Genomic DNA, 24,750 nt, shown 5'->3' with positions numbered 1-24,750 from the left:
TTGTAAACTTTGTCAAAAGGCGAAACCATCTACTATCTCACATCGTGCTCCGTTGTTTCCTATTATTCCTTCTAAATTAAAAGAATTTGCTGCTGTTGATCTCTTGGGACCCCTTGTCAGAACATCGAATGGATTTTCGTACGTTCTAGTCGCTGTTGAACTTACTTCAAAATTTGTTTCTTTCACTCCGTTACGTAAAGCCACTGGACGGTCTGTATCCAACGCCTTTGTTAAAAATTTCTTACGTGAAGTTGGCCATGTTGCTAAAGTCATTTCAGATAACGGCCCGCAATTCAGATCTGCTGTTTGGTCACGCATGCTTCGGAATCATAAAATCAAACCTGTTTTTATTTCATTGTACTCACCACATTGTAACCCCTCCGAACGGATTATGAAAGAAATCAATAAGCTTTGCAGACTTTATTGTCACAGAAAGCATCAGCATTGGGACAGATATTTACACTTATTTCAAAACGTGCTGAATGAAATGCCTCATGACTACACTGCTTTACCACCTACTCTTGTACTGAAGAATGAAGAACCACCGAACAGAATCAGAGAGCTTGTACTTTTGCCGAATACACGTAAACTTCGACACAAAGACATAATTGATTTGGCTCTTAAAAATATAAAATCTGCAGCAAACAAAAGGAGAAAACTAAACGGTAAAGCAGATGCAAAGAAATTATATATTGGTCAGAAAGCTGTCATTAAAGCTCATTCATTGTCACATAAGAAGAAACACTTGAGTCACAAATTCCTTCTAGTTTACAATGGACCTTACAGAATCCGACGTATACCACATGATAATTGCGTTGAAGATGAAACTCTACGTACTAGGAAGAGTAAAGGTTTACACCAAATTTCACATGTAAAACCGTTTATTGAAAAATAATCTGCTATTTAACTTTGTCTTTGCCATATAACTTTTCACTTTACATTACTAGTATGCTTTGTCAGACTTAGAATCTGTTTGCGGTGTTTCTGTTTCATATCTGCACAGTTTTTCTGAATTATTCTGGAAAGTAAAACATGTTTTAGTAGTAACTTTTGTGGTATAGCCACAATGAGACAGCCGTTTCCGTAGCACAACAATACGTTACAGCACAGTAATTTCTTCATCACAATAATAAGCGTAATAACTAAGATATTTATACACACAGCATTTCACTTTTGTTTATCATGAGGTAAGTACATTGGCTTCTGTAGAACTTAGCTTTCGGAGGAAAATAACTGCGACACTTCCACAGAGATTATCTTACAACAAGATGCACATTTAGCACTACAGGACACGCATTTGAGTGCTTAATTTTGTACTTAAACCATTTATTTTTCAAGATTTTTGAAATACAAAGAAAGTTTTCTGTGATACATTTCATTCCATTGCTGTAATCTGTAACACCTGAGGGTATAATTACATTAATCCTAAGGGGGGTACACGCTTACGTTGTGTATCATGTGTTTGGCAAGCACAAGGAGCCCTAGCTAATATGGTATTTGCTTATACAACTTTACACATATTTCTCTAACACAAATTACACAGCTATCTGATCATTTAACTGAGAGATAAACATTTCTTTACTACGTCAGTGACACATGTTTACGTAATTACACCGTTGGATAACTTCACACTTACGAAATTGTATTTTGTCTGTACTTTGTGAACTGTTCGTATTTTTTCGGACACATTGTGATATTATGAAAGCTTTGAATGATATATTTGGTATGGGATCACGATTTTTAAAGTACACTCCTGGAAATGGAAAAAAGAACACATTGACACCGGTGTGTCAGACCCACCATACTTTCTCCGGACACTGCGAGAGGGCTGTACAAGCAATGATCACATGCACGGCACAGCGGACACACCAGGAACCGCGGTGTTGGCCGTCGAATGGCGCTAGCTGCGCAGCATTTGTGCACCGCCGCCGTCAGTGTCAGCCAGTTTGCCGTGGCATACGGAGCTCCATCGCAGTCTTTAACACTGGTAGCATGCCGCGACAGCGTGGACATGAACCGTATGTGCAGTTGACGGACTTTGAGCGAGGGCGTATAGTGGGCATGCGGGAGGCCGGGTGGACGTACCGCCGAATTGTTCAACACGTGTGGCGTGAGGTCTCCACAGTACATCGATGTTGTCGCCAGTGGTCGGCGGAAGGTGCACGTGCCCGTCGACCTGGGACCGGACCGCAGCGACGCACGGATGCACGCCAAGACCGTAGGATCCTACGCAGTGCCGTAGGGGACCGCACCGCCACTTCCCAGCAAATTAGGGACACTGTTGCTCCTGGGGTATCGGCGAGGACCATTCGCAACCGTCTCCATGAAGCTGGGCTACGGTCCCGCACACCGTTAGACCGTCTTCCGCTCACGCCCCAACATCGTGCAGCCCGCCTCCAGTGGTGTCGCGACAGGCGTGAATGGAGGGACGAATGGAGACGTGTCGTCTTCAGCGATGAGAGTCGCTTCTGCCTTGGTGCCAATGATGGTCGTATGCGTGTTTGGCGCCGTGCAGGTGAGCGCCACAATCAGGACTGCATACGACCGAGGCACACAGGGCCAACACCCAGCATCATGGTGTGGGGAGCGATCTCCTACACTTGCCGTACACCACTGGTGATCGTCGAGGGGACACTGAATATTGCACGGTACATCCAAACCGTCATCGAACCCATCGTTCTACCATTCCTAGACCGGCAAGGGAACCTGCTGTTCCAACAGGACAATGCACGTCCGCATGTATCCCGTGCCACCCAACGTGCTCTAGAAGGTGTAAGTCAACTACCCTGGCCAGCAAGATCTCCGGATCTGTCCCCCATTGAGCATGTTTGGGACTGGATGAAGCGTCGTCTCACGCGGTCTGTACGTCCAGCACGAACGCTGGTCCAACTGAGGCGCCAGGTGGAAATGGCATGGCAAGCCGTTCCACAGGACTACATCCAGCATCTCTACGATCGTCTCCATGGGAGAATAGCAGCCTGTATTGCTGCGAAAGGTGGATATACACTGTACTAATGCCGACATTGTGCATGCTCTGTTGCCTGTGTCTATGTGCCTGGGGTTCTGTCAGTGTGATCATGTGATGTGTCCGACCCCAGGAAAGTGTCAATAAAGTTTCTCCTTCCTGGGACAATGAATTCACGGTGTTCTTATTTCAATTTCCAGGAGTGTATGTTTGAGGCAGATGACACTTTTGACATGAGCACAGAATTTTTTTTAATTATTGGAGGAAGCTACGACGATTTTGAGATTTGACTGAGATGTTATGATGTTATTTTTACGACGACGATGTGTATTGTGCTGTTGAAGTATGTTTATGACCAATAATCCGATGTTATATGAGGAATTTGATTATGCTACGTACTTATTAAGATGAAATATTGAAAAAGTGCCGACGAATATGTATATGTGTAGTAAGGTAAGGAGTAATGAATAGTGGTTAGGGACTCTGATTTATGAAAAGGATGTTGGAAACCAAGAATCGTACTTTAAGAGTTATGAAATGTATGTAAATGCGTGAATGTATCACAATGCCGACGAAAATTTTTTGGACACTGTTATATCAATAGCATTTGGTTTCTACAGATTTGTAACGCAAATTCTTGACCTATGAAATATTTTTATATGAGACTGTCACTGTAGCGGAAACAGCTGTCATAAATATTTCAGTAAGAAAGGTAAGTGACCTTGACATAATGCGTTTTGGGCGCCCAGCTGAGAGGTAGTCGTCTGACAAAAGAAAGCCAATAGTGTGTGTGCCTTTCAGAGGCAGAGGTGGAGAAAAAAAAGAGACCATTAACCTCGCTATTGACATTCCTTTGTAGAAAGCATCGCAAATATGAGACGCTCATTACTTGAAAACATATGATTACTCGTACTTTGTGCTAATTACTGAAATGCTTATGAATTGATGGGAAATATTCGTACATCTGCACACCTAATTATGACAAGTGTCTTTCTATGAGAGTTGAGAGCTACTGACTTACGAAATGCCACATAGCTATTGAATGATGTTTTTATGCTTTGGTTTGCGTAATTGCTTATTTCATTTGATACCTGTTTTCCAGCTGTGTTGCAGCATTGGTTTTATAAAATAAACTTAAATGCATCTGCTAATGTGAACACTTTCTGTCAACAGATTTATTAAATAATTATTTTCTGATCCACATTCTTCGAAAAAGGAGCTCTTGGAATGGAGAGAACAATAAGAAGGGATTAATAACAGTAACAGCATCTATAATTTTCTTTTCAAGTTCTTGGTAATTTTTTTTGTACAATTAGTTTTTGTGGTGCACCACTTTAATTACATAGACATTAAGATGTGAATATACATTTTCCTTATCTGCATTGTTGTTTTTACTGTAATATTTTTTCTGCTTGAGCTATGTCATGTTTAGATATAAGTTAATACTTCTGCTGCTGCTGTTTGCCAGGCATAGTGCTACTAAATTTCACTTTGTATTACTCTGTTAAGCTAGTTCTACTACTGATTTATTTTTCTTGTTGCTGCACATTGGCTCATATTAGTTGTAATGTTGCATTGCTTGGTAATTTAGATTTACTGTAGCTTGCTTTGCAATTTTCCATTTTTTTACATTGCTGTTTGTGTTAATTTTTTATGTGCTGCTGCATTGCCTCGTCCCTTGGCATATATATATCTGAGCTCAGTAGATTTAAGTTAGCTTAACAGGGGGTAGACTATATAAGAAACTAACTATGATGAATTTATCAGAAATGCATTGAGAAGCTATCAGAAAATGGTTTGGCAAAAAAAAAGGATACTGTACAATGGAGAAAAACTATTTTTGACAGAGGATGTGAACAGAATACAGAAAGCAGGCTTAGATAGGACTTTTGGGAATAATGATGAACGAAGGGAGATCTCCTTGCAAAATACTGCAGTAAAACAAACCCTGTCCTTTCCTTTTGTGTCATCCCTCTATATGTTTGTGTACCCTTGTGTATTTGTGTTTTTCCTGTCTTTATGTGTTTAGCTGATGAGAGCTATGTTGTAGACTTTTTCTAATACTCTTTTATTTACTTTGTAAGGATGTTTAGACATTATTTATTCTGTTTTGTTGCTCATATGTGAAGGTGATGTTTCAAACGTTCTTCTGATCTTTTATGTATTTACTTATGTCATAATTCCTATAACACTGATGTATATGTTTATTTCTATTCTGTTGTAAAGCCTGTACTACAAATGTTATCTGTATTGTTATGTTCTTTAATGATGTATTTTGTACCTTTGTAATTGTATTCTCATGTTATAATATTGTAATTGACACCAGTTCATCAAATTAAGTAACGTGTAAGCATTCATTTCACTGCACACATTTCTGTTGGTCATAGTAATGCACAATACGTAAGAAGTTGGGACTGTTAGTGTTTGCACGTGTGTTACTAATTCAGCAAGGGACTGGATAACAGCATTGCTGGTTCTAAGAACAATTCCAAAAACTTCGTGAGTGTACAAGTGGTGGTTTATGGACTTGCTATCTTCTCTGCAAGACTCTTCGATGGTGATTGTGCACCTGCACAGTTGCAGCAGATGGCTGGTGACCATCATCTCTACAAGGACTACAGTGGGTCTACACCTTTGATGACCCACCAATATCATTATTTCGACAAGGACTGCAGTGGGTCTGCATCTCTGGTGGCCCACCAATACCGTAATCTCTACCAGGACTACAGTGGGTCTGCTCTGTGATGACCTACCTACTAATATTCTTCAAAAGTTCGAATGACTCTGCTGTGGGTTTGCTCTGTGGTGGCCCATTACCTGTCTGCATGTCAAGAGTCGGCACTGTCTTTCCGTTGGAAGGACAACACTACTTCTTCAAGACTGCATGAAAATCCACTACTTCCATGTGCATTGTCTTTTACTGCTCAGACTTTGAGAAAAGAAACGGCAGTTTCACTGTGATGAATGATCAGGACTGTCTTTATGGACTGTGAGAAAATTTTAGCTTTTGACCAACATTATATCAATAAGTGTGTGCATTGGATATCTTTGTTAGTGTAATTATGAAAAATTTTATCAAATCATTATTGGCCACTGGCCAAAACAATTTGTAAAACTTTTTGTGGGGAGCATGGGGGCTATGTAAGTAGGCTGTTTATATTTTCTTATTGGCAACGTTACATAGCGCTCTGTATGAAAATCACTGGCTGTGCTGTGTGCAGCCTGTGGCTAGTTTGCATTGTTGTCTGCCATTGTAGTGTTGGGCAGCGGCAGCTGGATGTTAACAGCGCATAGCGTTGTGCAGTTGGAGGTGAGCCGCCAGCAGTGGTGGATGTGGGGAGAGAAATGGCGGAGTTTTGATATTTGTAAGAATGGATGTTATGAACTGATATATATATTATGACTATTAAGGTAAATACAATGTTTGTTCTCTATTAACATCTTTCATTTGCTAACTATGCCTATCAGTAGTTAGTGCCTTCCGCAGTTTGAATCTTTTATTTAGATGGCAGTAGTGGCGCTCGCTGTATTACAGTAGTTCGAGTAACGGAGATTTTTGGTGAGGTATGTGATTTGTGAAAGGTACAGTTAATGTTAGTCAGGGCCATTCCTTTGTAGGGATTTCTGAAAGTCAGATTGCGTTGCGCTAAAAAAAATATTGTGTGTCAGGTTAAGCACAGTCTGTCAGGTTAAGCACAGTCTGTCAGTTTAAGCACAGTCATGTAAAATTGTTGAAAGGGGATGTTTCAACATATGCAAGAAGAATGTTGGTTTAAATGCCTCTGTGTGTGTTGTAATTAGTGTAACCTTCTCCTCAAGATCCCTGTAGGAGCGATAAGTAAGGGGCTGTAGTATTTTCCTAGAGTCATTTAAAGCCAGTTTTTGAAATTTTGTAATTTGGCTTTCTCATGATAGTTTACATCCATCTTCAAGAATCTGCCAGTTCAGTTTCTTCAGTATCTCAGTGACACTCTCCCGTACATCGAATAAAACTGTGACCATTCGTGATGTCGTATCTCCTGTTAACCATATCTGGTAGAGGTTGTGGTGTCATCATACGACACCACTCATGTGCTGGCCGTCAAAAGAACACCAGCGCGACAGTCAATATCTCTGGACGCCAGGGGTGGTGCCAGTGTGGCCGTAAACACAAATCCAGTGCCACACCTCCCCTCTGCAAGAAGAGAACACAACACCAGTGGCCTCTTCGGGAATGGCATACAGGACACTGACAGCAGAGATCAGGGGGCCTGTTCATCAGCGTAGATTATTTCGTCAGTTTGACAACTCAGCTCCACGAGACAGCGACTGCCGACGTCATAATTAGTTAGATCAATGAGAACCAGAGCAGCTAAAGAGGTAGATTACTGTTTAGCTGACAAAACTCCTTATTCAGGGATTGGACATGCTTGCTATGTTCTACATGACTGCTTCTGAATCGATAAGCACATGTGTTTGATTATTGAATTAAAGCACTGTCTATTGATATCTTGTAATGAGCCCACCTACCCAGAGCTGTCTTCTGCTTCCTAGTCTACGATTATTGTTGTAGCTACCCGAGATACAACACAGGTTCCATACAACTGAGCAATATTCTGGAATGGGTCGTAAGATTTGTAAGTAGTCTCCTTTGTAGACTATTTGCTTTCCCCAGTATTCTACCAATAAACGGAGATCTAGCGCCTGATTTAGTCACGACTGAGGCTTGTGATCATTCCACTTCATATTCCTACAAAGTGGTACGTCTAGGTATTTGTATGAGTTGCAGATTCCAACTGTAGCTGCTTAATATTATAGTCATAGGGTACTACGTTTTTCCATTTTGTGAAGTGCATAATTTTACTTTTCTGAACATTTAAAGCAAAATACCCATCATGACACCACTTTGAAATCTAATCAACATCTGGAAGAATATTCAGGCAGTTTCTCTCTGATTTCATTAGAGGTAATTGAGGTTACTGTTATTAGTGTCTGCAAGGGCATTGTAGTACAACATGAACAGCAAGGATTCCAACACACATTTCGCAGCTCACTCGTCCCCAAAATAAAACATTTCCCCAACTCCCGATTTACTGTGTCATCTAATCCCCTTGGCCACATAAGTGATCTCCTTCCGATTCTAATCACGAATCTTTATATCTGACCAACACATTCAAACCATCTGCCAAACATACCACATTATTACTTCGACGTCAACTAGGATATTTACTTGTTATCCATCGCTAATAATATTCTAAATTTCGGAATAACCCTTGAAAACCAAGGCAGCATTCCACTCACCATAACGTGGTAGATCCTTTAAGTGAATCAATCCAGCCCCTCCCACTCTGGAATACTGTAAATGATTATCGTCGACCAATCAATGCCAACTGATGTTCATCAGTGCTCTAATACAGACGTATTGTCAGTTGATCACAATTTACAATGTTATTGCTCAACACAACACAAGAAGCATTTAATTTCAAAATGTTTCGTAACGTAAAACATAACACAGCCTCTGGTCGCTATTCATTTCCCTAATGATAGTTGAAATAAAGTTGCGAAAACTGATAGGTAAAAAATCTCTCTGGCTTGAACCCACGACGCACGACTAATGTGACAGGCAAATTCGACGTGGTAAATCATGTAATAATTGCAAATGAGATAAATCGTGATGTTAGCACAAATCGAGGAACCGATGTGAATAGGAATCGAACGTTTGATGTACTAAGTGGAAATCTTCACACGACGACCTGAAACAATTTCAGAACATGAGGGGTGGGCGGAAAAGTGAAAGACTGAGACTGTACATCACTTGTTCAATCTCCATATATATATATAATTACAAGTGTTCAATTAAAATATGGTTTTGGTGGCCATTCTACACTTTAATAACCCAGACCTCGCTCCATTACACACTGAGACACACCATTAAGGACACACTGCTACTGTAAATTAGCGCATTTAATTTTTTTATTTCTTTTAACTTTTAGACAGGATAACTAGTTATATTCTGCCATCTTGCGTCCGAATAGCGTTAGTGTACTACAGGGTGTGTCAAAAAGAATCACCTGATTTGGCACATCTGAACTTCTTAAACTAAAACACATACAATGAATTTTATTTTTTGATGAACTGGGAACTCAAAAGGTTTTTAATACCTTTTCATAGAGGTTCACTATGTCCCCTTGAGATGCATGGCGAATGTAAGTGCAGTGTTCAAACTGTTTCCATCGTGCAGAAAGCATGTCCTGAGTTACAGCTTTCACAGCTTCTATGATGCGATGTCTCCGTTCAATCATTGTTCTTGGTAACCCAGGCACGTAAACAGTCTTATACAAGCCCCCACAAGATATAATCACATACAGTCAGGTGATCTTGGAGGCCAGTAACGTAAGGCTCAATCATTTGATTCAGTGCGACCGATCCATCATTCAGTAATCTTTTGATTTAAAAATTTCACTTACCATCACTTGATGGTAAGTGAAATGTATCGAATCATTCTCCAACTGTTGGAAAAGAAAGTTCTCAACCATATCGAGATTTGCGCTTCCTGTAACAGTGTACTCGGCTAAGAAAAATGGGCCACACACCCTTTCCCATGAAGCTTCACAAAACATATTAAATTTTGGAGAGTTTCTCTCATGTTGTACAACTTCATTTGGTTTTTCCGAAACCCGTAGTCTCACATTATCACGATTCAGCTTTCTATTTAAATGGAATGTTGCCTCGTCACTAAACACTGAGTGTGGAAGAAAACTGTCATCCTCCATCCTGCCAAGAACGAAATTACAGAACTCCGCGCATTGTTGTTTGTCACCTTCACGAAGAGCTTGCAGTAGATGAATTTTGTATGGTTTCTTGTGTAAACGTTGCCTCAACAGACGCCAGACGGACATCAGGGGCCATGTTGAGCTGTCGAGCTGCTCGGCGAACGGAGTTTCTGCGGACTCGTTGCAAAACTATGGCGCACGAGTTCGACATGAGTCAGAGACTCGGGGACGGCCTCGAGATTTGGTTTTACACAAACAACCTGTTTCTTGGAATTGTTCATGCCATCGTATAACGCTCTGTGCCGTACGAGGATCCGCACCATACCTTGTAAGAAAGTCGAGTTGAACAGTTTTTACTAACCTGCACTGCGCTAAACGTAGAACAGAAAACGCTTTCTGTCGTCGGACATCATTTTTACTAGAATTGAAGTGGGCGCACACTGCTGCTAGCTATCGGTAATTGTGTAAAATTCCAGAGTTTGCTCTTTCCGACACGCACATATCTCAAATAACATAATAGTTATGATTTTTTAAAATCATATGATTCTTTTAGATACATCCTGTATATCCGCCATCACGAATTTTTCCCATCGTTTCTGCTGATGTGCGTGGTAAGTGAGTGGACAAAATGTAGCACTATCTTAGCTACATATGTAGGGGGAAGCTTAAGTTTCTTTGTGGGTTATCGACTATTGTGTTTACGAGAGGGACACAAAAGCCTCCTCTAGACTTCTTCATTTATTCGCGCCCATACAGCTCTTATATCTTCTCTAGATCCATCCAAAAACATTCCATTAAGTCTTCGGTGCGGTCTTTTCCTCTGTCTCAGAATCTAGCAAAGGAACGCATCTCTCAGTTCGCCAGGCTACGTGTCATGTCTACTACCGTTTATTTGTTATCACAGTCATAAGCACATGTGCTTAGTAATCCATATTTTCCTCCGACTGTTCTAGTAATTCCCTACGATGCATCTGTCTATTGCCTTCTGAAACAACTTCAGTTCTAAACAAATTTTGCGCACTGAAATTTCATGTATCGCTGCCATAACTCGAACTGAAAGCGAACATTGATTATTAACTTTTCGTTTGCAGCCACTATGGAAGCTTAGTTCTGAAACCTCTATTTAGTTTACTGAAATCAATGGGCCCATTTTAGTCTCCTATGAACGTAATCACTCCAGTTATCTCTGTCGACTGACTCTGACGGTTTCGCACTTGAATACGTGTTCTTTGCAAGAGCAGCAGTTGTCGCAAATTGCATTGCAACTGATCAGAAAACCATGTAGGAGGACACAAATTTGGAATTATGCATAAGGGGTTGTTCATTTTAAGAACTAATGGCATTTTGCTGGGGCAGGTATTTCAAGGCTATAGAACCCCATGGACTGTCAAGGATACAGTGAATAGCCATAATGAAATATGTAAGTCCATTCCGACTTACCTCGATGTGCTCTGGTTTGACTACGTGTACGTCTGGTTGAAAACCAAGCCAAACTCGATACAGTGGCCAGTACGTCTTGGTCATCTGATCCAGGTAGGCCAGGAAGTCTGTAAGCGAGTTTAACTTAATGTTAGTTCCACAACACATTATAGCAAGTAATTCTATAAAAAATAGGTATTTGTCTCACACCCTGAAACACTCATTGGCGACAGTTAGTTACTTATCTCAAGATATTTCTATGAACTTAGTATGCTCTAATGTCAGAATAATTTTAACCCTGAATTTTTTCGACATGTCCTCTACAGAACCTAAACATCAACAAATTAAATAATCATGAATGCTTGGCGTTCTGCAGCTTGTAAATGTTTGTTAAAGTACGTCTTTTGAACACGCTGAGCTACATTTAAAATGTTTTATAGCCAAACCCGTATGCGAGTGTAGAACACATCGTTAGCGGCATCTGAGGCAGAGGACAACAAACTATTGTATACATGTCGATATCTGAAACATAATAATTATATACATAACAGTAGAAAAATAAGTTTAGTTACTTCCCTTTATCAATATCTGTGTTAATTATAAGTTATTTGTGAGTCGTGAAGCATTTTATGTTGGCCACACTTCAAAACGAGTTTTAGAGAACATGTTAACGTAAGTGAAGCCAATCGTTCGGCATGCAGTGCGCACTTAAGAGAGTACAAGTATTCTGATAACGGCAACACTAAAAAAGTCACCTTTCTTCCAAGGCAAAAAAAGGTATACTGTTAAACACATTAGATGATATTGAGATGTACATTCATATGAAGAAACACATCGATAACATCCTTAACCCACAAACCGTGTCACGGAATAAGATGGAACATGTTAACGTAAGTGTAGCCAATCGTTCGGCATGCAGTGCACACTTCAGAGAATACAAGTGTTCTGGTAACGACAACACTAAAAAAAGTCACCTTTCTTCGCAAGGCAAAGAAAGGTATACTATTAAACACATTAGATGATATTGAGATGTACATTCATATGAAGAAACACATCGATAACATCCTTATCCCACAAACCGTGTCACGAAATAAGATGGAAATGCCTGTACGGAATTTTAAGAGTTGTGCTCAGTTCAGAGTTCCATCCGTCTCCTAAATCACCTAATCTGAACAGATTCGTTAGGTCTCCAATGGATCGAAGACCGAAATGACAACCAAATTATGTGGTAGACACAGATTTTGCATTATGGCCATCCTACACAATAAGTTGCTCGCAAGAGACATGAAATATGGACCCTTCGGCCTGCCTATCTTCCATGTTTACGTTGTATGACAGCAGTGTCGGATGCGACCAAGAAATGTTAACGTTTAAGAAGACATGGCAACAGTAATATACGTGACAACCTATGTACTGTGAGGTAGAGCAGATGTCATCTCCCGCAATACTGACATAGACATGGTTATAGGTACATTTTAAATATTCGCATGCCTATATGCCACCTGATGGTGTGCTGACCACATCCCCCTCCATATCCTCATCCAGTGACGCCTATGGGCTGAGGATGACACGGCGGCCGGTCAGTACCGTTGGGCCTTCATGGCCTGTTCGGGAGGAGTTTAGTTTTAGTTTAGTTTATATGTCATCTGATGACCATATATTTAAACTTAACAAAGAATTTGTAATTAACACACATGTCATTAATAGAGAGGTACATGATACGTAAGTAAACTTGTGTTTTTGATGTTATGTATTTAATTATTATCTTGTAGATATCGATATCCATAGATTTTTATGTTTTTCTCTGTACCAGATGCCACTGATGATGGACTCAACATCTAAATACTGGTTTGCCCATCAAACAAACTACCGCAGATTTGAATGTGAGGTACGGCGCCAAAGTCTAGAGTGTACCAGCCTCACCACCGCAATCCTAAACCTATGGAATAAGAAATCTAAATTACCCTCCGAGAATAACAGACATCATTGCGTTTAGTATGATGTGTTAAAGCAGTACTATGCACTTTTATTTTCGTTTCGTATTCTTTGCATTCGATTAGGCACTCACTTGAGGAAAATATATCTCTCCTCCAGAGTCATCTTCAATTGTCTCCCGCGAAGAACAAAATAAACGAAAGTGTAAAATGACCCTCTCCTCCCTGATGCAGTCTTGAAGAGCAGAAACAAATCTAGAAGCTTACTAGTAATTGCAATAGCTTTGAGAAACGTATGATGAGTTCTTGTCAAAATGGCATTGTCTAGGTTATTCTGGAATGAAAAAAAAAATTACAGAAGCTGGCCTCAGTGAAGATCTGTTTGGGTTTTGAGGAAATGTACGAACACGAGAGGCAATAAAGAACATGCGATTTATCTTAGTAGTTACTTTGAAGAAAGGCATTTTTAAATTAAGAGAAAATTTTTGACAGTTACAACTGGAATTCAGACTTTGAAATGCTGTGGGTAGCAGGGGTAAAATACTGGAAACGAATGGTTATTTGCAATTTCTACAGAAAGCAGACTTTAGTCTAAAGCCGTGAAGGGAGAAAGTGATTCAGAAGGGAGTGAGACAGGGTTATAGACTGTCCCTGATGTTATTCGAAACGCACATCAAATAAGTTGTGAAGCAACAAAAGGAGAAATTTCGGAAGGGATTAAAGCTAAGGGAGAAGAGAGAAAAACTTGGCAGATTGCTGATGACAACGTAACTCTGTCAGAGACAGTAAAAGACTTGGATGGGCAGTTTAACGGAATGAATAGTAACGTGAAAGAAGCTTATAATGTGTACATCGACAAAGTAAAACAAGAGTAATTGAACTTAATCGAATTAAATCAGGGGATACTGAGGAAATTAGACTAAGAATTGAGAAACTAAAAGTAATGGTGGATTTTGGAAATTAGGGCGACAGAAAATGACTGATGACAGGCAACAGCAAATAAAGTATATCTGAAAAACAGAAATTTGTTAACAGTGAACATGCACTCAGGTGACTAAACTCGTGGAACACCTCCAATATCGCGTCGGGCCTCCTTTTGCTAGTCGTAGTGCAGCTGCTCGACGTGGAATGTGCTCAACAAGGTGTTGGGAGTCCCCTGCAGAAATATTGAGACATTCTGCCTCTATAGCCGTCCATAATTGAGAAAGTGTTGGCATTACACGATTTTCTGCAAGAACTGACGTCTCTATTATGTCCCATATTGGGCTATCCGAGTGCCCAAATTATTCGCACAGATGGTCCAGAATGTTCTTCATGTCAATCGCGAACAACTGTGATCCAGTCACATGGCGCATTGTCATCCATACAAATTCCATCTTTCTTTTTGTCATATGAAGTCCATGTTTGGCTGCAGATGGTCTCCAAGTAGCTGACACCCAAGTTTTCACATAGAGTAACCAGTTACGTTGGCGACTGATGCGGTATATATAGGGAACATGTCAGCACCTTTAGCATCAGTTACAGCCTGAAGATGGCACATTGAAGCGCAGAAACTGGTAGTTACAAAACAAATGAAATAATTTTCTCACAATTCTTGCATCGCGTGTTCAATAGTAATAAGTAGTTAAAACGTAACGAAATGTCCCGAATAAAAGCAGTAACTGAATATAAATGTTGTTTTTGTGTGAAATCTTATGGGATTTAACTGCTAAAGTCATCAGTCCCTAAGTTTACACACTACCTAACCTAAATTATCCTAAGGACAAACACACGCACACCCATGCCCGATGGAGGACTCTAACCTCCGCCGGGACCAGCCGCACAGTCTATGACTGCAGCCCCTTAGACCGCAACTAAGTATAAACAACACCATAAGTTTGAATGGGAGAGAATCAGTCGAGAAAATTTTATGTCGCGGAAACGGTTCACTATACGGATTGTGTCAATCTGATCATTTATGTTGTAACGTAGACAAATTATGCAGAAGTACCAGTTTTCTAATTAAAGTCGTCACAGATGTCACTGTCAACTCATTCCGTTATTTATGTTGTCACATAGACAAGTTATTCAGAAGTACCAGCTATTTAATTACGGTCTTTACTGATATCACTGTTAACTCGACTACCAGTATTTGTTTAATAATTGTCAAGAATTTCATCACTGGTCCCAAAGGATCTTGTTCTCACGAACAACTAGAGAGATGGGCACGCAGCACTGCTTTCACGCGCTGCAGCACAATCGCGAATAATAACAGTGGCACAGAAAGTCTAGAGTTTTCTATTGAAGTTTTTGACCTTGTCCGAGGGGAAGAACAATTTTCAACGTGGTCTGATATTTTAAAAAATATATATATTGAGAACTTCTTTAACGGTATATTTTGAAAACTTCTCTATTAATATACACTTCGTAGAATCAATCACTGCGAGTTTGAAATTTGCATCATAAGTGAGCCTGATTTCAAAGTTCGTTGTTGTTTTTCTGTCAACGTTAACACTCGCGATTGCAGTAAATTTAACCCTTCAGCTAGAGTCATGCACGGTTGCAGAACTATGGGCACGATAATAACTACCTAAATGAAATGTCGACATCGAAAGCAGCTCCTTTGCCCGTAGAAAGGAAAGCTAGCAACACGCTTAGCACCACTGGGCGCATCTAAAACCATTGACATCAGGTCCCTGTAGTAAACCTGCTGACATACTAACGCAAAAACGGCGCGTATATAACACAACACGAACAATCTAAAGGAGCAAAATGTTAAGATTTGTCCTTAACACTTCATACAGGTGATAAGTCGTTGATACTGAACGCAAACTGCACTATAAAACTATTAGTCATTAGGTAAAATAGAAAATGATTCATTTCCGTGAAACCCCTTAGGTGGGTGTGCTTCAGTCCAGGATGGCGTCGCACTGTCTGGTTATATGGGATTTGTAAGCACTCGGTGCCTCTTTAGGTGCCATAAGGGGAAATTTGGCAGAAGTTGGTATAGTTTGAGAATAGTAAATCTATTATGTAATTGTCTGCATTCAGTACTTTTGGAACATCAGGTAATTATCAACCTCTCATTGAAGGTAACTGCTGTCATCGTTTAGCTGGCGCAATGAAAGGAGACTGAGAAAATGATACATGATGTCGAGTCTTGGACCCTGATCGTGGACACGGAAGCATACAGTAAGAAAAGGTTAGTGAAGCAACTGTGTATGACAGATGAACTGCAATAACGCACGCAATGCAGCGTATGACGTGTGATGATGAGAACTGGCACAGGTGAAAGTGTACAATACTAGGGATACAAACTTTGTAGTGAACGTGGGTCCGCAAAACAGCCGTTTGTGATGTAATTGTGAATGTGTTGCTACGGACCTCCACTGACATCAACATCAAATATTCTCGTAGTTAGAACAACTGTATGAAATACAGACTTTCCGATTAAGTCACCATCTAATTGGATTCAGAATATACGTTAAATCAGTTACTGTTAGTGTGTTACGGTATGAACAACATTTGTCACTGAACGTGTGAGCAGGGATAAATAAGAGTGCTGTAGTTACGGTTAGAAACACTCGTCAAACAGAAAATTGATATATTTTGTTATTCCATTTTGAAATGATACCGCTCACTTTGTGTATGTTGCAGACCTTTCCTGGAATTATATAAATCTATAATAACAGGTTTTTCCAATTGTGGATAAACTATTCCTAAGTCCAGCATGATCACATATCAAGGAACAAATTTTCTGTCCAAATTTAAAAGTACTGATATCTAGAAAACCTTGTCATTACTGTATGTCATAGTCTTTGTGTTACATTACTCTGCTACACAATACGATAAGTGATCTCAAATGGAGAAGAGGCATTATCAGAACTCTGTTACAAGGTACAAAAATTTTAAAAGGTATTTATAAGTAACATATATTTACATTTTCTAGACAGGGAAAATTGGTAAGTCGTTAAAGCAACTCAGTTTATTCTCAACTATCCCATGTTCCACAGCATAAGGCCTCTCTCTCTTCAAGGCACAGTGTGATGCATGACTGACGAAGTATAGCATAATCGTCTGCGAGTTATGTAACTAGTTTTAAAAATGTACAGAACTCCACTCGCTAAAATCTAACTGAAGAATTACTAATATATTCCAAACAGCTTTGATATGTTATACAGCACTGAAATGTGTAAAATTATTAATGTTTACAAACGATGCACAAAGCGCAAAGTCATATCCACAACAACAAAAACAAATGAAAATGCCAGGAACTGCTTATGGCGTTGTCTAGGGCACATTCCTTAGTGATTCTAAATCGATCACTGGACTACCACACGGACCAGGATATAACATTTGTTGCTGGATGCACTATCCTCCAGGTACAACACTCTTCCCTACTAGGTGATAGTCTCATTGGACCACACATTATTCCAGGGAAACTTTAAAGGGGACTTTCGGATTATGATCTCAAAGAATTGCTTGAGAATGTTCCTCTTGCGTAGCGTTGGGCTTTGTGGTACATACATGATGGTACAACGACGTACCTTGCTGTTGGTGGAGAGGTACGACTAACCTGCAAGTATGATACGAGATGGATAGTTCGTACCAGAACTATAGAATAAGATATCACCTGACCTCAATCCTCTGGACCTTTCTGCCTGAAATCATCACAAACGTGATGTGTGCAGCACTGTCGTCCACTCAATTAAAGAAATGGAGCAGCGATTCTATGGCTTTTCAAGCTTTGAGAGATGACCGCTGGTTCTAATTCACTGCAGGCAGGAATGCAGTATTGTATTCAGATACAAGGATGACGCACCAGTCTCCTTTAAGAGGTACTATACGTACGTCAACTTGTATTGTGTAACGTAAGAAGCATTAGCCGGCCGGTGTGGCCGTGCGGTTCTAGGCGCTTCAGTCTAGAACCGCGTGACCACTACGGTCGCAGGTTCGAATCCTGCCTTAGGATAGTCAGGTTTAAGTATTTCTAAGTTCTAGGGGACTGATGACCACAGATGTCAAGTCCCATAGTACTCAGAGACAAGAAGCATTATTTTATTTAATGTTACGGTCTGCCACGAGTGACGATCGAAAACTGTGACGTAGGGAGTTAATCGGAAGGATTACATTTTAAATAACATTTTAAATACAGTTATACTCATTGTGTCATTCTTTATACTGAATCCAGTGGCGGCTCGTAACAGTACATCTACAGTTACGTTGCAAAAGGCCCGTATGCCTATCTACGTTTACTGGAACATTTTTGCTTCTGGTGTCGTATAATTTCCTCTGTGTCTGTTTTCCCTATTAGTTACTATATACCCAATACTGATCATGGGAAAGAGGTACCCCAGGAGTTGAAACTTATGTCACTAGAATTAATAAACTGAAGATTTCGTAGGGGCCAATGTGATGGTTGGAAACATTGAATAAAATTATTTTCTAACTAATTCGTTATTTCAGATACCGCCTTGTTTTAATAATAACTGGTGTAAAATAAGTCTTGTAATCTGTTAGGCACTAGATAGTCATACGTATGAAGTATTATCAGTGTGGCTGCTCGCGTAGTTAAATAAATTGTGTGTAATTGTATTGAGCTTAATTCACTTTTGATAATAATTTTATGTAAGATAAGTCTGGCAATCTCTTAGGCACTAGTTCAGAAAACTTTGTAGAGGACTATATCCCCGGGTGCATACTTTTCTGGCGTCGAAGTGCACAATAAGTCGTGATAAGCATTCACTGCCATCAATCCTTCTGCTATTAATACCTGGGACGTGATCCCACAACAGCGGCGAACTGTGTGACTCTGTGCAACATTCAACCTGTCTCCTAATCTCACTGGCAAATGAAGGAATCATAAGTCATAAACAGAAGAACATCTTTTGTTAAGGATCACGTTCTTTTTCAACCATAGGAGTTTTCAGCATGTAATATACATGTTATTCTGAGTATGAATAACAGCTGATATTTAGTGGAATTACATGGAAAAGACGATTGCAGTAAGATTCTGACTCAAAATTCAAACTACTGGGCCTATGTTGTTAGAGAATCAATCGAGACTGAAGTAAAGGACCAGTTGATCAACTGTGACAGTGGCCCGTCCTTAGCTGGCCACATGCACTTTATTTAAGAGAAGGGAAGAGATGGCCTGCAGATACAATCACCTGATGTCGGGGGCCCAGCGGAGCACCACGATTCCAGTACACCTCGCCAAATACGAACAGAGTTGGGGGGGGGGGAGGGGGGGCAAAGAGATAAATAGTGCTTGGTCAGTTCACATCATCAGCGCACCTATTGACGGCAACGTGGTCGTTTGTCGACGTACTGTGGGTATGGATGCGGCCGTACATCTGTGAATTAATATTTTGTATTGCACACACATTATATTGTACTAATAATATGTACAAATAAATTTATACGAAGGTCACTTCTGAAGCTCTTTAAGACGGAATTGAAGAAAATTATTTACTTTGCAAAATAACTTTACAGGTCTTAAATACAACCCCCATTCTTACTTACAACAGCTTTACAATTTTTTGATAACTTCTGTATTCGGGATAGGGCACTTCCGTCGTTGAGTTGTCCGTTTACTCGGTTCACCTCACTGGAAGCTTCTTCAGCTGTAGCAAAACGTTTTCCACGGAGTTGTTCCTTCAACTTGGGAAACAAATCGAAGGCTCATACCAGGAATGTATGGTGAGTGGGGAAGTATCACTCATCCATATTTATCGAGCGTTTCTCTCACTGGTAGGGCAATATGCGGTCTTGTATTATCGTGCAAAATGAGAACGCCAGCTGCAAGCATGTCAAGCCTTCTTTGGCGGATTTTCGGGCGCAAAACATTTTGTAGAAGCACTTTGTAGTATGCACCTGTTACAGACGACCCTGGTGCACTCTATTTGTAGCTATGACTTCATTAATGTCATCACGCAAAGATCATTAATAGTTTTACCTTTCATTGTTGGCGGCGGATTTTGTTCGGGCGTGGAGGGTTGAAACTTTTCCACAGTGATGAATGATATTTCAGTGGTGGCTCAAAATATGTTTTTCTTCTTTTCGATAACCTTGAAGCAATTCTTCGGCGATTCATTCGCGACCTGCGTTCTGCTGTTCACTCACATCTTGCGGAACCCATCCGGCAGTAACTTTCCTCATCTTAAACTTCTCAGTTATGAGTCTGTAAACTGAAGTGACAGACATTCTGGCCTCATATGCAGTTTCCTCACATGTCTTTCGTCGATCCTCTCTCGAAATGTCATTAAGAATAACCTGAGAGGTGTAGTCTGTTGCAGTTGATGGCCACTCACTTCTTGGGCAGCCCTCAGTACTTACCCGACTTTCACGGAGACGAGCAGACCACCGTGATACGATACTACAGTCCACTGTCCTACTCCCGCACGTCCCTGACAAAGCGTTGTAAATCTCCATTCGCTTCTTTCTACGTAGGCAACTACGGTCGCTACTTGACTCAGTTTCAACTTCCATGTTAAAACTGTTACTCACGACACAGCCATGCGAACCAGACTCGCCAGACTCGCTCACATCTGACATGATTTTTTAACTTGATAACGCCACCATAAAGGCACGCATGCGCAGTGAGTAGGACTTTAGAAATGACCTTCTTAACTGATGTTCAAATAGTTCGCTTTGTTAAATATCGCAAGCTTTATGTTTTCGTAGAAATGATCGCTCAAGCAAATCCGATTTACAGTCGTGAAAAAAATTCACAAAAAGCTCAGTACTAGAGAATACGAGGAAGTATATACTGCTTTCATGACACGTCTCAAATGAAGAAAATCCAGCGATACTGAATCAGGCAAACGCACTGGACATAGTAAAGGTATGGATTGTATACGCTCAATTACCAAAGCACACAACTGTTGGAGTACTTAGCCACTGGTGGTAAGCTGCTCGATCTAAGCCTGCTAATGGACTTGCTGATTCTTTACCTAAACCTGTTCACGAGAAACATTTGTTGGCTAGCTGTAATGTTGGTGTTATGGCCTTCGACCCAAATACTGATGTAGCTCCGATCTTATCGTTAACATACTCTGCGCCAATCTTTTCTTCTCATCGTGACTACTCCAACGTACATTCATCTAATACTTCTTAAAATTTCTTTGCCTCAGATAGGCTTTTCTTTCCGTTGCCAGTTTGCATTTTAAATCCTTCATATTTCGTACTTTGGCATTAATTTTTTCTTTTACTGCCTTCTCAGTTTACAGACTACATAACATCCCGGATATGCTACAATCTACTTTCATTCCTTCTCAACTATTGTTCCCTTTCATGTCACGACTTGGTATGATTGCGGTCTGGTTTCCACATAATCTGAACGTAGCCATTCTCTAAGTGCATCACAGCATTGCTAACTTTCAGCTTTCGAAGGGCGAATTCCAGTCAACATTGTTGAAAGTTTATCTTGTTACACAAATGATTTAAACATAAATTTGCTTTCTTCGGTCTATCTTCTAAGATTAGTCGTAGGGCTAGTATTGCCTTGCTTGTTCCTACATCTTTCTGGAACCCAAACTGAACTTCACCCTAGGTCGGGAACTCGCTATTAAAATTTAGACAGAAAACCGTTACACATATTTCGCAGAGTAGCAGAACATTATGGTCCTGTTTGCCTGCACGTTCTGATACGTAGTAAAAATGTATGTTTTATTGCCGCAATCCCTTTGAAACGGTTATTATTCCGTGCGGTTTGGTAACACAGGCGGAAGAAGTCGCAAGACCAAAAAAGTATTAATGAAAAGTAATGACATTTCGGGAATACATATTTCAGTGATTGACACTGGAAGATTACAGATTAATGTAAGCGTGAAATGTGAAATGCTGTTACGTTAATAGCGGTTGTAGCGGCCAGAATGTTGAATCCAAGGAAACGTACTTGCATTGTGTAGTACAGGTGCCGGTTGTCAGTTCGTGGCATGGAGTTCCATGCCTGTTGCGCGTGGTCGGTCAGTACAGGGGCAGTTAATGCTGTTTGTGGATGATACTTGAGTTGTCGTCCTATATGAGCTCCGTAGGAGCTCCACTGAAGACTGTGGTGATCGAGGAGTCCAAAACAACATGTCGGTACTCTGTAGAGCATGCTGGATTACAACAGCGGTACGTGGGCGCGTTATTTCGTTGGAAACCAGCCCCAGTAACGCTGTTCCTGAACGGCAGCACAGTAGATCGAATCGTCAGATTAACATACAGATTTGCAGTGAGGCTACGTGGGGTGACCACGAGAGTGCTCCAGCTGTCATACGAAATCTACCACAGCCCATAACACCTAGAGTTCGTCCATTGTGTATAGCTTGCAGACAAGTTGGTTGCAGGTCCTCAGCTGGCCTCCTAACCAACACAAGGCCATCACTGGCACTGAGGCAGAACTGGCTTTCATCAGAAAACACAACAGACTTCCACGCTGCCCCCCCCCGGTTACCTCTCAATTTACACCATCGAAGTCGCAAATGGCGATGCCTTGGAGTCTTTGTAATGCACGCTACAGGGCGTCTGGCTCGGAGCTGTAACTGATTTGTAACAGTTCGTTATGTCGCTGTTGTTTAGATTAGATTAGATTAATACTAGTTCCATGGATCATGAATACGATATTTCCTAATGATGTGGAACGAGTCAAATTTTCCAGTGCATGGCACAATTAAGTTAATTTAACAACATATTAAAGTTAATATAACAAGTTTTTTATTTTTTTTGTTGTTTTTTAAATCTTTTTTCTATAATTTTTTGTTTAGTTTTTTTTCTTTTTTCTTAATTTATATCTAAAAATTCCTCTATGGACTAGAAGGAGTTGTCAATCAGAAATTCTTTTAATTTCTTCTTTAATACTTGTTGGTTATCTGTCAGACTTTTGATACTATTTGGTAAGTGACCGACGACTTAAGTGGCAGTATAATTCACCCCTTTCTGTGCCAAAGTTAGATTTAATCTTGAATAGTGAAATCATCCTTTCTCCTAGTATTGTAGTTGTGCACACTGCTATTACTTTTGAATTGGTTCAAAAATGGTTCAAATGACTCTGAGCACTATGGGACTTAACTACTGAGGTCATCAGTCCCCTAGAACTTAGAACTACTTAAACCTAACTAACCTAAGGACATCACACACATCCATGCCTGAGGCAGGATTCGAACCTGCAACTGTTGCGGTCACGTGGTTCCAGACTGTAGCGCCTAGAACTGCTCGACCACTCCAGCCGGCACTTTTGAATTGGGTTTGGTTGTTAATAACAAATTTCATAAGAGAGTATATATACTGAAAAGCTACTGTGAATATCCCTAGATCCTTAAATAAATGTCTGCAGGATGATCTTGGGTGGACTCCAGCTATTATTCTGATTACACGCTTTTGTGCAATAAATACTTTATTCCTCAGTGATGAAATACCCCAAAATATGATGCCATATGTAAGCAATGAGTGAAAATAGGCGTAGTAAGCTAATTTACTAAGATGTTTATCACCAAAATTTGCAATGACCCTTATTGCATAAGTAGCTGAACGGAAACGTTTCAGCAGATCATCAATGTGTTTCTTCCAATTTAATCTCTCATCAATGGACACACCTAAAAATTTTGAATATTCTACCTTAGCTATATGCTTCTGATTAAGGTCTATATTTATTAATGGCGTCATACCATTTACTGTACGGAACTGTATGTACTGTGTCTTATCAAAATTGAGAGTCCGTTTACAAGGAACCACTTAGTAATTATCTGAAAGACATTATTGACAATTTCATCAGTTAATTCTTGTTTGTCAGATGTGATTACTATACTTGTATGATCAGCAAAGAGAACTAACTTTGCCTCTTCATGAATATAGAATGGCAAGTCATTAATATAACAACAAAGGACCCAAGGCCGACCCTTGTGGAACCCCATTCTTGATAGTTCCCCAGTTTTAGGAATGTGCTGATCTTTGCATTGTTTGTGTTGTGAAAACTGTTGCTCACTTTGCTGCTGCAGATGCAGTACGATGCGCTAAAGCCATACACTGAACGCGGTGGTCTTCGCTATCGATAGTGCCATGTGACTGTCTGAAGCCCGGCCATCTTGCAACTGTACATTCTCGTCACCAGTGCTGCGAGCAATCAGTACAGTACAGTTGTATATTTCTGCTAAGCCTTTCTGTAATATCCCAGAAGGAACATCGAATCTCTCGTAGCCGTATTGCATCACCTCGTTCCAACTCAGTGGGGTGTTGATAATGGCACCTTTGTCGTCTTAAGGCATTCTTCACTAACATCAACTCACCGTGTCCAATCTCAAAGGTAATAAACACTGACGACAGTTACAGCGTGTATTTAAAGCAAACCTGATTTGCATCCACATAGTGCCGGTCACTCTTACGCAACTGGGGCGAAATTTGAATCGGCATCATCTTTTAGATGTTGAAACACACGTACCAACTTTCATTTATGTCACAAAACTCCTTCCTTGTGTGCAATTTTTTTCTGTCGTTTGATTCTACAGCAGTCGTACTGCATCTCACCCTAACATACCAGGGCTCTTCGTATACTAGCCACTGATTAGCTATTACGAAAAGAAATAAATACATATTTTTTATGTAAAATCTGTGCTTACATGTTGACATTACATCAACACTGTCGCCACCAAAATTCAAACGTTACTCGTACCGTTCTGACTATTCAACCTCTCGTATCTGTAACTATTAATATTGTCTT

The 24,750-nt window shown here is 40.2% G+C and overlaps 1 protein-coding gene across 1 annotated transcript in view; it reads right to left on the bottom strand.

Moving 5' to 3' along the window:
- LOC126094653 (cytochrome P450 4C1-like) overlaps positions 1-24,750 on the bottom strand; it is a 128,365-nt gene that overhangs the window by 80,334 nt on the left and 23,281 nt on the right. The window contains exon 2 of the mRNA XM_049909151.1: positions 11,158-11,264. Coding sequence (XP_049765108.1) covers positions 11,158-11,264 — 107 coding nt within the window. The remainder of the gene's footprint in view (positions 1-11,157; positions 11,265-24,750) is intronic.

The sequence above is a fragment of the Schistocerca cancellata genome, chromosome 8, assembly GCF_023864275.1.
Source record: "Schistocerca cancellata isolate TAMUIC-IGC-003103 chromosome 8, iqSchCanc2.1, whole genome shotgun sequence".
In the NCBI taxonomy this organism is placed as follows: Eukaryota; Metazoa; Arthropoda; class Insecta; order Orthoptera; family Acrididae; genus Schistocerca; species Schistocerca cancellata.
This window is presented reverse-complemented; position numbering and strand designations above follow the sequence as displayed.